The following is an 11,483-nucleotide window of genomic DNA, read 5'->3' as shown; positions in this document are numbered from 1 at the left end:
AGTAAGATTTTAAGTTGTTGAGAATTCAGATGTGGAATAGGAAATTAATAGACGGTCTATGGATGTGTCTTAAGGCCCCAGCACTGTAAAACTAATGAGTGCTTAAGTGGGAAAAAAATTTTTTAATTAAAAAAACTTTAAGCATTTTTAGTTAAGGTAACATTTCTGATACGAAAGTGCATATATCTGTGCATACAGAAGAATGGAATTTAGACTAGGAATTGGCAAACCATAGTCCACTGCCTGTTGTTCAGCTTGTATCCGAGAATGGTTATTACATTTTTAAATGATTGAAACAAATAAAAATATTATTTCATGACAGGTGCAAATTATATGAAATTCAAGTTTCAGAGTATATAAAGTCTGATGAGAGCACAAACACACACCTCAGTTACCATATTACCTATGGCTGCTTCTGCACTGAAGAGCAGAGGGTATGCAGGCTTAACACGAGCAAGCCCATCCCATCTAGTTTTTTTCATTTGGGAAAACTGAGGCTTGAACAAGAAATGGGCTTTTGAAGGGCAGTAGCAGGAAAGGATTGGGAAGCCAGGGATCCTGGGTTTATTGTGGGGTGCCACTCCTGTGTGCTTTGCATGGCATTTGGGCATTTGCAAGCTGGTCCTCTGAGCCTGTTCCACCACAAAGGGGTAACTCTCCTGCACAGAGGGGCAAGATGCTACTGAAAGCCCACGTATGAAAGGGGCAAGAAAGTCCAGTGTGCAGACTAACACCAGGCTCTTGGCAAGACTCTCTCCTCAGACCAGCAGGAGGCAGGAGGGCTGGCCTAGCGCCTGGGACCAGAAGCTGGTCGTGGCCTGGTGACTGAGGGTGAGGCAGTTGTGGCCTCTCATTGTCCCCAGACCTCTAGAAGGGAAAGGACCTCTGTGTCAGGGAGGACAGATACAAGTGTGAGTCCCCAGCTGAGCGCGGGCACTGTGATGCGGCGTTCTTTGCTGATGAAGACGTCCCGGAGGAAGTGTCGCGGTCCCCTCCCACCTGGCTCGGGGTGGGGTGCGGCGGGGCTCTTCCAAGGGCTCTGCTCTGGTACCTGGGGGCCCTGGGAGTGAAGGCCCTCCCCTTATTATTAGGACAGATTGTGGCCTGGCGTCCTTCTGACAGGGAACAGGGAAGCAGAGAGAGGGGAGTGAAGCGGGGAAGCGGGGCGGGGGCGGACGGGCCAGACAGTCAAAGCAGAAAGCGGTAGATGGATGCGGGGACCCCAGAAGAGAGAAGAAGGAAAGAAAAGGGAAGCGCATGCCTCTTCGTCCGGGAGGGGGAGACGCAGCCTCCTCGTGGGCTCTGTTTTACTGCCGCATAACGAGTCCAGTCCGGCGGCGGCTTTGAGAACAGCGACGGGTGGCGACCTGGCCCCTGCCGGGATGGCACCGCGAGCACCCCGGACGCAGCCGGCAAGGGCCCTCGCTTTTCAGAGGGCCGAAGAGGCTGCGAGCCCGGAGCGGGATCCTGGGCGGCGCCCGGGCGGGAGTCAGACCTAGCCTCCTGGTCCTGGCGCCGCGTCCCGCGCGCGGCGCCTGCGGCGCAGGGCAAGTTCTGCAAAGGCCGAACGCACCGCCGGGAGGAGCGCCAGGATGCCCACACCTGCTTCGCCGTCCGAGTGCAGCAGCTGGGCGACGTCGCGGGGCACCACCGAGCCGGCCGTCTTTCCTCTGGGCTGTCTTCGGCTGCACTTGGATAAGGGTCGCTGTGGGCGCCGCCGGGCCGGCCGCGGGGTGGGCGTGAAGTGGTGGCGGGACCCCCCCAGCGGGTCTGCGCAGTTTCCGCAGGATAGCCCTGGGCCCTTGCTGAGGCAAGCCGGTTTACCTCCCGATGGTTATATCTTTTAAACTCACACTTTCAAAGAAAATCACTAAAAAAAAAAAAAAAAAAAAAAGCTACAAAATAAAAACAGCCAATTCCAAAGGAATAAACTAAAACACTTGAAGAGGGAGAATTTGGGAGAGAGGGCCGTGTTTTAAGGTGGTGTGCCCAAACCCTACTTGAGCTCCGAGCTCACAAAGGTTTGAAATGTTTGAGAACGGAAAGTCCAAGATTGACTTCGGAACGTTCATAAAGGAAGGCGTCACAGAACCCTCTTCTTGAACGGAAAAAGGACTCGGTGGTCCCCAAGAGACGCAACCTGCGAGAGCGAGGACCCCGAGATTTTCTGTCCTAAGCAGGATAGATGCAGCCAGGCTCGGGCCCCAGGAGCTCGAGCAGAGCGCCGGCCGCGCAGCGATGGTGCGTGCCTAGCAGGGTGCCTCCCTCCTGAGACCAAGAGGGCGCCGCCACCGCCTGCCCCTAGGCTGAGACAAGGCTTCGCGAAAGAAAGCGGATGGAGGCGGACGGGCTTCATTCCGGGCGCTGACGCCGCCGAGCGTCCTCGTGGAGGAGGGCCTGGCCGGCTGGACCCGTCGGGCTCGGCCTCCCGGTTTGTCTACTAACGGGGGACGGCGCGGGGCTCCCCGCAGCGACTGCCGGGCAACGGCACCCGGAGGTGAGCCGACCGGTTCGGGAGAAATCTCCCCAAACTCTCGCCCGGCTCTGTGGTGCCCAGTGAGAGCCCAACCCGCGCGCGCGGGAGGGCAGCTGGGACGGGGGCGGGGGCGAGTTGGGGGGAGCCAGGCCCAGGACCCTCCAGGCTTTGCAGAAGCTCCTCTGACTGCGGGCCTTGCCCAGGCTGCCCGCTCCCGGACTCAGCTTCCCTGTCTGCCCAGTGGCCCGGACTCTTCGACTTCGGAACCCCACCCGGGACGCGCGGGGAGGCGGAGAGCTTGGCTTGGGTGGAGGTGGGGTCCCGGACCTGCGCGCCGGGCTGAGGGGCTGCTTAGGCAGGGAGTTACCCCCAATCCTGTTACCCCACCAACGCGGCTGTGGGGGTCGCCCGAGGAGCAGAGCGTTGGCGGGGCGGAGGCCCCCACGGTGGCAAGGCCCCCTGCCGCTCGGAGCCCCTCACGGCCCGGCCGCGGGGAGAAAGCGGCTGGCCCTGGGCGCTGAGGTCACCTTTTCCACTGTTCCCGCCGCGAGCGGTTTCCGGGATTTCTGCGGCGCAGGGCGGGAGGCCCGGGCTGGGTCCCAGGCATCGGCCCTGCGGCTGCGCCCCCGGGGTGGGGTCTGCGGGGCTTGGGCCACGCGGGAAGCCAGGAGGAGCCTCCTCCCAAGGGCTCCCCTCCTCCGGGCCTCTGTTGCACACGGGAGGAGGGATCCCACTCTCTTGAGCTCTTTGCCACCGCCGACGCTGCAACTGGAGCAGAGGCCCGGCCACTGCTTGGGCACATTTTTTCGCCTAAAAGGGGTTCATCTCCGGGTCTTTTTTGGGATTGCCCCCCAGGGAGACCGCGTCCAGACTGGGAGATCAGAGGCTTCCCCTGTCGGGGCAGGGGGTGCTCAAGGGTGAAGGAGCCGAGGTTGGACTCCCTCAGCCCTCAGCGCCAGCCAAAGCCTCGGAAGGCTCAGTCAGCCACACTTAGGAGGGCCCGGAGGCCTTGTCCCCTTCTGGCCGCGGGAACAGCCCCGTCGGGTGTCCCAGGAGCTAGAGGGGGCACTCTGCCATATGAAATGGGGTGGAGTTGGACTGTGCTCATCTTCTGACTCCCCCCAGTCTGGAGGCAGTCCTCATCCTGAAAATGACCTCCTGCCCTAAACCTGACCCGGGAGCCATCCCAGGGAGCAACTGAAGGTAAAATGGGTTTGGTGAAGGCATATCAGTGCGATGCCGGGAGTCCTCTGATGCAGGCCCCAGCTCCCATTTGGAAAACCTGAGACCTTCAGAAGGCAACCACTTGGGGAAGAGACGATTCAAAGCTGGGCAGCTTCCTTCAGGGGCCCAAACAGGAGCTGAAGGGATGGAGCAGGAGTGGGTGGGCCTAACCCACCAAGAAACCATCCCCAGGCTGTGGCCTTGGGAAGAGGGGGAGCAAGGGGGGGCGCTGAGGGCCCTACCTGGGGTGAGGGAGTAGTCAGTGAGAGAAAGGCTGGTACTGAAACAGAGGAAGAGGAAACCAGCTCCTGTCCCTGTGCTCCTGGGCCACTGCTTTCCTCTGGCTGGGCCTCAGTTTCCTCATGAGAACACAGGTGTTGGGACTGGGGGACACCCCAGCACCCATCTAGGGAGGGTTCTCTGCGACTATGTGTGCTTGTGGCAGGGGGTCCCTGCTGGACTGCCCAGAGATCTGGGGGACACTGGCTTTTCTCTCTGCTTGGTGGCTTCTGGACCAGCAGAGGCAATGGCCACACCCACCATCTTTCCACCAGTCACAGGGAGGGAGGCCTGCTCAGTGTGGGATACCCTCACTCCTAGAAGGGACACCCTCACTTCTGAAGAGCCATGTGACTCACAGGACCACCTATGCATGGAGCAGAGCACCTGGAGGCAACCTTTCACTACTGATGATAGCTGAAAGGTTCAGACACTGGTCACCCAGCTGGCCACCAGACCACTGGATGAAAAGACAGATGGGTTCTTGGAACCTCTGCTAAGTCATTCTCAAGGCCCCCCTGCTAAAGAAGTGGCATCAACTTGAGGAAGGCAGGGTAGGTGGGCGTGGTAGGTCCTATTTCCCAGAAGTGACCACCAAGGCCCCAGGCAGTGCTCACATGTGATGGAGAGGTGCCCCAAACCCCAGCTGAGGGACTCCTGGGATGGTAGGGCAGGCATCTGCACCTCTGCAAGCCTCCTTGCTGAGATGAACTGGGTCCTACTTCCCAACAGGTCCTAGGGGTGCAGGACCCCCCACTCAGATCTCACAACCTTCCTTAGCATCTCCTTGGGACAGGTCAGGAGACTGAGGTCCACAATGGGGCAGTGGCCTGCCAGGAGTGGCAGGGACAAAGAGAGAAACTCAGCACACAGTTAAGTATAAGATTGTTCACCCCAGAGCTTGGGTTTACATTCCTGAAATGATGAAGTGAAGTAGCTAGAGAAGGAATGGGCCTTCCTCAGTCAGGCTGCAGACTCTAAGGCTCAGAGACAAGCCAGGTCACCCCAGAGTTGGTCTTCAGACTCCCCAGTGCCTCCTGTGGGCCCTCATCCAGCTTGCCACAGTACCAGATTTCCCTGATGCTCCAAAGCTAAGAAGGGGTGAAGCTGCAGCTTTGCCTACTTGCATCCTTCTCTTCCTTTAACTAGGGCGACACAATCCACCCGTCAGCCACTGAGGTTGTCCACCCATCACCTGGAAATGTAAGCAAATCCCGGCTGGACAACGTTTTCTCTCAGGGCAGCTAGGGAGAGATAGGGCCATGCCTGGTAAACGGAGGCGGGAGTGCACAGATGCTGCGGCGCTCTGGAAGATGCACCCTACCCGCTGCTGCACCCCTGCCAGACCGCCCTGCGACCTGGCTGGGGAGGCGGCTTACAGCGACCCCTTCCCAGCCCAGCTGCGCGGTTTTGACTCTTTCCCCCCACCCCACCCCCCTCTCCAGGCTCCCCAACCTCTTCCCAGACCTCTAGATTTCCTAGACGATCCCTCTTTCTTCACTTCCCTCCGCCCTGCCTGCCTCTGTGCCCTCCGGCACGTCACCGCTCGCGGGCTCCCGCGCTCCGCCGGCCTTTCTCTGCACTCGTCTCAGAGTCCCAGGCACCCTCACGTCGCTGTTTCGCATCTTGTGTGGCCCTCGCCTTCTCGCTTTGGCCCCTGTCTCACCTCTCATTCGATCCCCTGCTCCCACCTCCGGGGGTCTCAGTTCCGAGCTCTCCCGCTCTCTCCTGTCTGAGAGTGCGCTCTGCAGGGTCTCCTTAGGTCTCAGTCGTCCCGCCCCTCTCACGGCCCCCTCCCTCCCGCCATCCTGCCGGTCCGGCTTTCCCCGGGCTTGGCCTGGGGGTTGGGGAGGTGGGGGTGGGGGCGGTGGCGCGGGGCGGGGCGGCGGGGTGGCCGGGCGGGGCGGGGCGGGGCGGTGACGCGGGGCTGGTCGGGGAAGAGGCACGGCGGCGCGGGGCGGGGGCGCAGTCCCGGGTCCGACCTGCAGAGCCCCGCGCGCCCCGCCCGCGCCCTGCGCCTCCGCCCGGCCGGCGGGGGAGGGGGCATGAGCCGGCACCCGCGCGCCGCCCCGAACTGCGGGCCGGCCTAGAACCCCGCGCAGGCCCCGCGCCGAGCCGCCGCCGAGCCGCGGGCGCCGCGATGCAGCGGCCCGGGGAGCCTGGCGCCGCGCGCTTCGGGCCTCCCGAAGTCTGCGCCGACCACCCGCCGCACCGCTACCGCAGCTTCATGATCGAGGAGATCCTCACCGAGCCGCCGGGCCCCAAGGGCGCCGCACCCGCCGCCGCCGCCGCCGCCGCCGCGGGCGAGCTGCTTAAGTTTGGCGTGCAGGCGCTGCTGGCGGCGCGGCCCTTTCACAGCCACCTGGGTACGTGCGGGCCCGGGCGGGGGAGCGGCCGCGCAGCCTCGAGGACGCGGCTCAGCACGCAGGCCGGGACGGGGCCCTGGGCGCGCTCAGGCGGGAAGCCGAGCGGCAGGGCGCGCAGAAGCCAGGCCTCGTGCCCGCGGGCCGGACTGGCTTGGGAGGGCGTTGGTGCTCTCCTTTCCTGTCGCCCTGCGGCCTCCAGCCCGGAGGAAAGCGGGCCGGGGACCCGAGCACTAATCCACAGCGCGACGCAGGGCCAGACTGGTAATGTCAAACTGCGGGTCGAAGAGACCACAAACGCCTGGGCCTTCGCAGCAGAGGGCCGGTCGGGAGTGGCCGTGACTACGCAAGGCAGGGAAACAGGACCTTTGGGGAAGAGGCGCAGGTCGCAGAGGGCTGCGCTGGTGGCTAGCGCTGGCCCTCGCCCGCCCGCAGTCTCCCAGGGTCACAGGCGGGCGACCAACCAGCCTGTGCTCGAAGTGCCGAGCCCCCTGGCCCTTCCCTGAGGACAGGAGGCCTGGCTGTAAGCCGCTAACCGACTGGCCCTTCCGCTCCAGGTCGGCTAGGCCTCCCTGGAGCTCCAGTCCCCTGCTCTCGCCTTTTCTGCCGGTCTTAGTCTCTTCTTTTCTCGGCGGGCCTGCCTTTCCCTGCCAGTGCCCTCTCTCCACCAGGCGGTCGGCCTCTCTCGGTGGGGTCGGTCTGCCGTCCCTTTCCCACCTTCCTCCAAGGATCCCTTCTCCCTCCCGATCTCTTCTCCCTCCCGGCCCCTACTCACCTTTACTCGTACCTTGCCAGTCCCCCTGCCGACTCCTACTGGGCCAGCACGGCCCACAGTGAGATGTCTGTCCTGGAAGGGAGGCCTCCCGCGTTCTGGCGGGACCCCTCCGCTGCCAACCGCCTTCTTCCGCACCCTGACCCAGTGGTGTGGCAGCCCCGGGGACAGCAGGGACAGCTTGTTCGTTTTAAGTCCAGGTCGAATGCAGAGGTTTCTCTGCTGCCCTTTGCCTCCAGCGGCACTGTTGTTAATAATTCGTTTGAAGCGGGCAAAAAAGAAAAAAAAAAACCCGTTTGAAGACTAATGAAAACGGAAACATTTTCACGGAGAAGAGTTTAAACAGGAAACAGGAAGGACAGTTTCCCGATTCGGGGTTCTTCGGCATTTTCGGGAAGTTCCCAAACCCACCCCGTTGACCACCCCCGGCAGGCGCTCCGCGCGCGCGTATCTGTGATGCCCAGGGCAGAAGAGCAGATTTGCTCACTCCAGTAAGAGTCTCCCTAACGCCGCAATGCCGATTCGGTTGTGGCAAGCTCTTATCTTCCTAACTCGCTGCCCTTCCTTTTTGGTTTCCCCTTTCTATAAAAGACACACTCTGTGCGTCTCGAACGGGAGACTTTGTTCACTAAGAATCCTGAAATCCCAGAGGCTCTGGGGCTTAGGGAACACCAGGCAGAGCCCGGGTGGGGAGGACACCTTCCCCGACTCTGGGACCACTGACGTTGAAGATGGCCACCCTAGGCGCCTGGCGCAAATCTCGCACTTTGCGGCCAGGCATGAAGATTTTGCGCGGGTGGCACCGCCAGGCGCGAGCACTCCAGCGGCCGTGCATGGTTTGGGTGTCTCCAGGAGGAAGAGCACAGCCCAGCTCACCGGGCTGCTCACTCTTTCCCCGCAGCCGTGTTGAAGGCCGAGCAGGCAACGGTGTTTAAGTTCCCTCTCGCGCCGCTCGGCTGCTCCGGACTGGGCTCGGCGTTGCTGGCCGCGGGGCCTGGACTGCCCGGCGCTGCGGGGGCTCCGCACCTGCCGCTCGAGCTGCAGCTCCGCGGGAAGCTGGAGGCGCCCAGCACCGGAGAGCCAGGCACCAAGGCCAAGAAGGGGCGGCGGAGCCGCACTGTCTTCACGGAGCTGCAGCTGATGGGCCTAGAGAAGCGCTTCGAGAAGCAGAAGTACCTCTCCACGCCAGACAGGTAGCACCGCCAGGCTGAGCCCAGCGGGAGGTGGGAGGGCGCTGCCTGCCCCGCTGAGGGTGCCTCCCTCTTTCCAGAATAGATCTGGCGGAGTCTCTGGGCCTGAGCCAGTTGCAGGTAAAGACGTGGTACCAGAATCGGAGGATGAAGTGGAAGAAAATAGTGAGTGTGCCCGTGGCTTCCCCGCCCATCCCCTGGGCCTTTCAAGAGCGGCTCTCCCCTTCAGGGTGGAGACTTCTGCCCAGCCCTCCTATTCCCTGGGTGCCTCGTGCCCACAGGGACGGTCTGCTCTGTCTCTCTGCTGCGCTAGCTAGGTACACTGTCCTGCTTGTAGCACCCTCAGACCTGGCAGCCTTGAACCCCTCGGCCCCACCCTCTGGTCGCTTTTTCCCAGAGCTCAAAGGACCCCAGGGCTAGGCGCAGCTGCTCTGCCTGGGCACGAGGCGCCGATTCCCAGATCCCGCTGGCTCACCGCGGTGCTGGCCGCCCCCGCGCAGGTGCTGCAGGGCGGTGGCCTGGAGTCTCCCACCAAGCCCAAGGGGCGTCCCAAGAAGAACTCCATTCCCAGCAGCGAGCAGCTGACGGAGCAGGAGCGAGCCAAGGAGGCAGAGAAGCCGGCGGAGGCGCCGGGCGAGGCCAGCGACAGGAGCCGCGATGACTGAGCAGAGTGTGGGCCTCCGGACCCCGCACCGCCAGGGGTACCCCTAGCTCGCGCGAAGCCGCGAGCCGGCCTTTCCACGTCCACGCCATTGCTTTCTAAACGTTTTATTATTACCTTGAATACGGACAGTTAGGGGCCAAACAAGGAAGGACACAGACCCTGAAGCTAAACCCAGGCCCCAGTGCGTTCCCAGGCCTTAGCCTGGAGACTCGCGTCCGGCGCGGCGGAAGGTCGTCTTCGCCCGGAGCCGCGCAGTGGCCGGGCACTCCACGCGCATTCACGCCCGATCCTTCCCCGCACCCCACCCGCCTCTGGCCGGCCCTCCACGTCGGGACGCCGCGGGGCACACACCCGCTTACGCACGTCAGGAATACTGCGCCCTGCGCAGGCCACCGCGGTCCGAGATGGCTCCCGGACAGCTCGGCACTGAGGCCAGTCCCCGACGTCGCTGGGGCCCCTACCCCTCTTTTGCGAAGACGGTGATTTTTTTCCAATAAAATATTTTATGACACAGCAGGGTCTGATGAAGGGGTTTTGGAGTCCATGGAGGGGCTGGTGGGGGTCGCAGCGAGGTAAGAAGGAACATCCTTTTCTTTTGAAACATCCTTTTCCTCGGGTCACATGGAAGCAAGCTATGACCTGCCGCTCCAGCCCGGGCTAGGCACCGCAGGCAGCTCGGCTGCTGCAGGAGCCTAGTTATCTCCCCAACTCTGGGCCTGAGGATCTGAAACTCCTCCCAAACCTTCCCAGCCCATGGCACAGCGGAGGGGTAGCAGCCTGGCTTAGTAGGGGTCAGCCAAAGGAGCGGAGCTCTCGGCCACCGCGAGGCTCACTCAGAAGTGGCCTGGGGCTGAAAGCCACCTTGGGTTGTTGGGTGGGCTTCCTGGAACTTAAGGACCGACTATGAGGTCTTGGAGATGGTTCAGGTCGGCCCTTCCTGAGATGGAGAAAGCTGAGGACTTGACGTCAGAGGCCTGAGGTGGCACCTGCTGCTGAATTTGCAGCTTTTCTTTGGTGCACTTGGGCAGTGGTGCCTGGCCTGGCCTCTGAATCCCGGGTCTGGCAGAGGGCACCTGACCGATGGAGGACTCCAAGGTGCCAGAGCTCATAGAGGGCACGCTTTCTAGACACACAGCTCCAGGAAAGCTTCGGTTGTTCTCTCTCCCGTCGGGTCTGGCCTGGGAACTCGCTTGTGGGTTTCCGTGCTTGTGCTTCTTAGGAGGACAACCACCAGGCTATGGGGATGGAGACATAGCCACTTTGCTGGTGAAAGCTCTGGGAGACACCCAAGCCTGGCCCTCGAGAGTTTCAGACGGGATTAGGATTCAACCAAGTTCCTCCGACTGCAAATAAGAGGGAGAGAGCAAGGTCGAGCTCAGAGGGGCCAGCTTCCTGTCAGATGACGGCTTGGTCGCCCCTTCCTGAAACCTGCGCTTCGATTTCTGTCCGATCCCGTCAGGCCGCGGTTGGAGGCCAGGAGAAGTGAAAAAAAGAGCGATTCCTGAGGGCTGCGGGCCGTTCCTTCTCTGTGCAGTCTGGCGGTTAACCTCAGGGGAACCAGCTCCCGGTCGGGGCTTTTAATTCCAATGCGCCAACAGCTCCCGGACGGCTCGCCCGCCAGTGTCCTTGAAGGAGCCGACAAACCTGCCTTCAGGAAGTAACTATCTGTGTCTGACTGCGCCGCAGTCCCATCAGGCCCTTCCGGTCACTTGCGGGTGACCCGGGTCGGCTCAATAGAGAGGTGGCCGGTAACCTTCCTACACAGACCTGGGCCACCAAGTTGAGCGCTCCCCTGCGTTCAATCCTGCGACTGGAGACGGGAGGGAGTGAGGTCTGAGGCTCTGTGTTGGGTGGGCCCAGGGGACCGACTCCAACCTACAGCTTTTTTCAACCGTGCGGAGAGGTAGAAGGAAGGAGGGTCACAGAGGATAGGGGATTCTGACCCGTTCCTCAGAGCCCAGAATGTGATCGTAGGCAGATTGCCTTGCGGGTCTATGGTGCTTCCCCAAGGCAGCCCGTCACTGGACGGGTCAAAAAGGTCTCTTAAGGACTATAGATGTGATGGGGGCAGGGCTCCGGCAAGCCAGCACCAGAGCACAGGACCCCAATATTCCAGCTAGTACAGCTCCTCCAGGCACAGATGGGGAGACTGACAGGGGCACTGCTATCTCGGAGTCACCAGCCGGTCAGTGGGGAAGAAGGGCCCCAAACGAGGGGCCCAAATGCCAGTGCCCGCGGGGGTGGGAGGGGCTTGTCACTGCGGACGCCGCTGTGCTCCTTGGCGGACAGGGGACTGGGCGACATCAGCAGGCCGACCCCGAGGCCGGGCGGAGGAGAGGGTCGCGCTCCGACAGCTCGGAGGTCTTTGCTTGGGAAGCACTACGAAGCCCGATGGAAGCTGAGGCCCGCTCCGGAGGCGCGAAGGCGCAGCGGCAGACGACGTACGACCGACCCAGACCCGGCGAGCGGACGGCAGCACGCAGAGTCCGTACTCCAGGTAAGGGGCCGCGTCCTC

General features: G+C 62.1%; 1 protein-coding gene and 1 long non-coding RNA gene across 4 annotated transcripts; both read left to right on the top strand.

The window, feature by feature from the left end:
* Nucleotides 1-1,868: 1,868 nt before the first annotated feature.
* LOC140847755 (uncharacterized) lies at nt 1,869-5,652 on the top strand. Of its 2 annotated transcripts, XR_012127878.1 has the most exons (4): nt 1,869-2,497; nt 3,602-3,679; nt 4,255-4,533; nt 5,129-5,652. It is a non-coding gene; the product is annotated as an uncharacterized lncRNA (long non-coding RNA). The 2 variants fall into 2 exon arrangements; XR_012127877.1 differs by having other exon boundaries at nt 3,602-4,533.
* Nucleotides 5,653-5,944: 292 nt separating this feature from the next.
* Nucleotides 5,945-9,481, top strand: BARX1 (BARX homeobox 1). 2 transcript variants are annotated; one of them, XM_036991381.2, is made up of 4 exons: nt 5,945-6,345; nt 8,016-8,307; nt 8,390-8,469; nt 8,805-9,481. In XM_036991381.2, the coding sequence occupies exons 1-4, from the start codon at nt 6,120-6,122 to the stop codon at nt 8,963-8,965; spliced, it is 759 nt and encodes a 252-aa protein (XP_036847276.1). In that variant the 5' UTR covers nt 5,945-6,119; the 3' UTR covers nt 8,966-9,481. The 2 variants fall into 2 exon arrangements, with proteins under 2 accessions (XP_036847276.1, XP_036847275.1); XM_036991380.2 differs by having other exon boundaries at nt 5,947-6,345; nt 8,385-8,469.
* The last annotated feature ends 2,002 nt before the right edge of the window (nt 9,482-11,483 follow it).

The sequence above is a fragment of the Manis javanica genome, chromosome 2 (assembly GCF_040802235.1).
Source record: "Manis javanica isolate MJ-LG chromosome 2, MJ_LKY, whole genome shotgun sequence".
Taxonomy (NCBI): Eukaryota; Metazoa; Chordata; class Mammalia; order Pholidota; family Manidae; genus Manis; species Manis javanica.
This window is presented reverse-complemented; position numbering and strand designations above follow the sequence as displayed.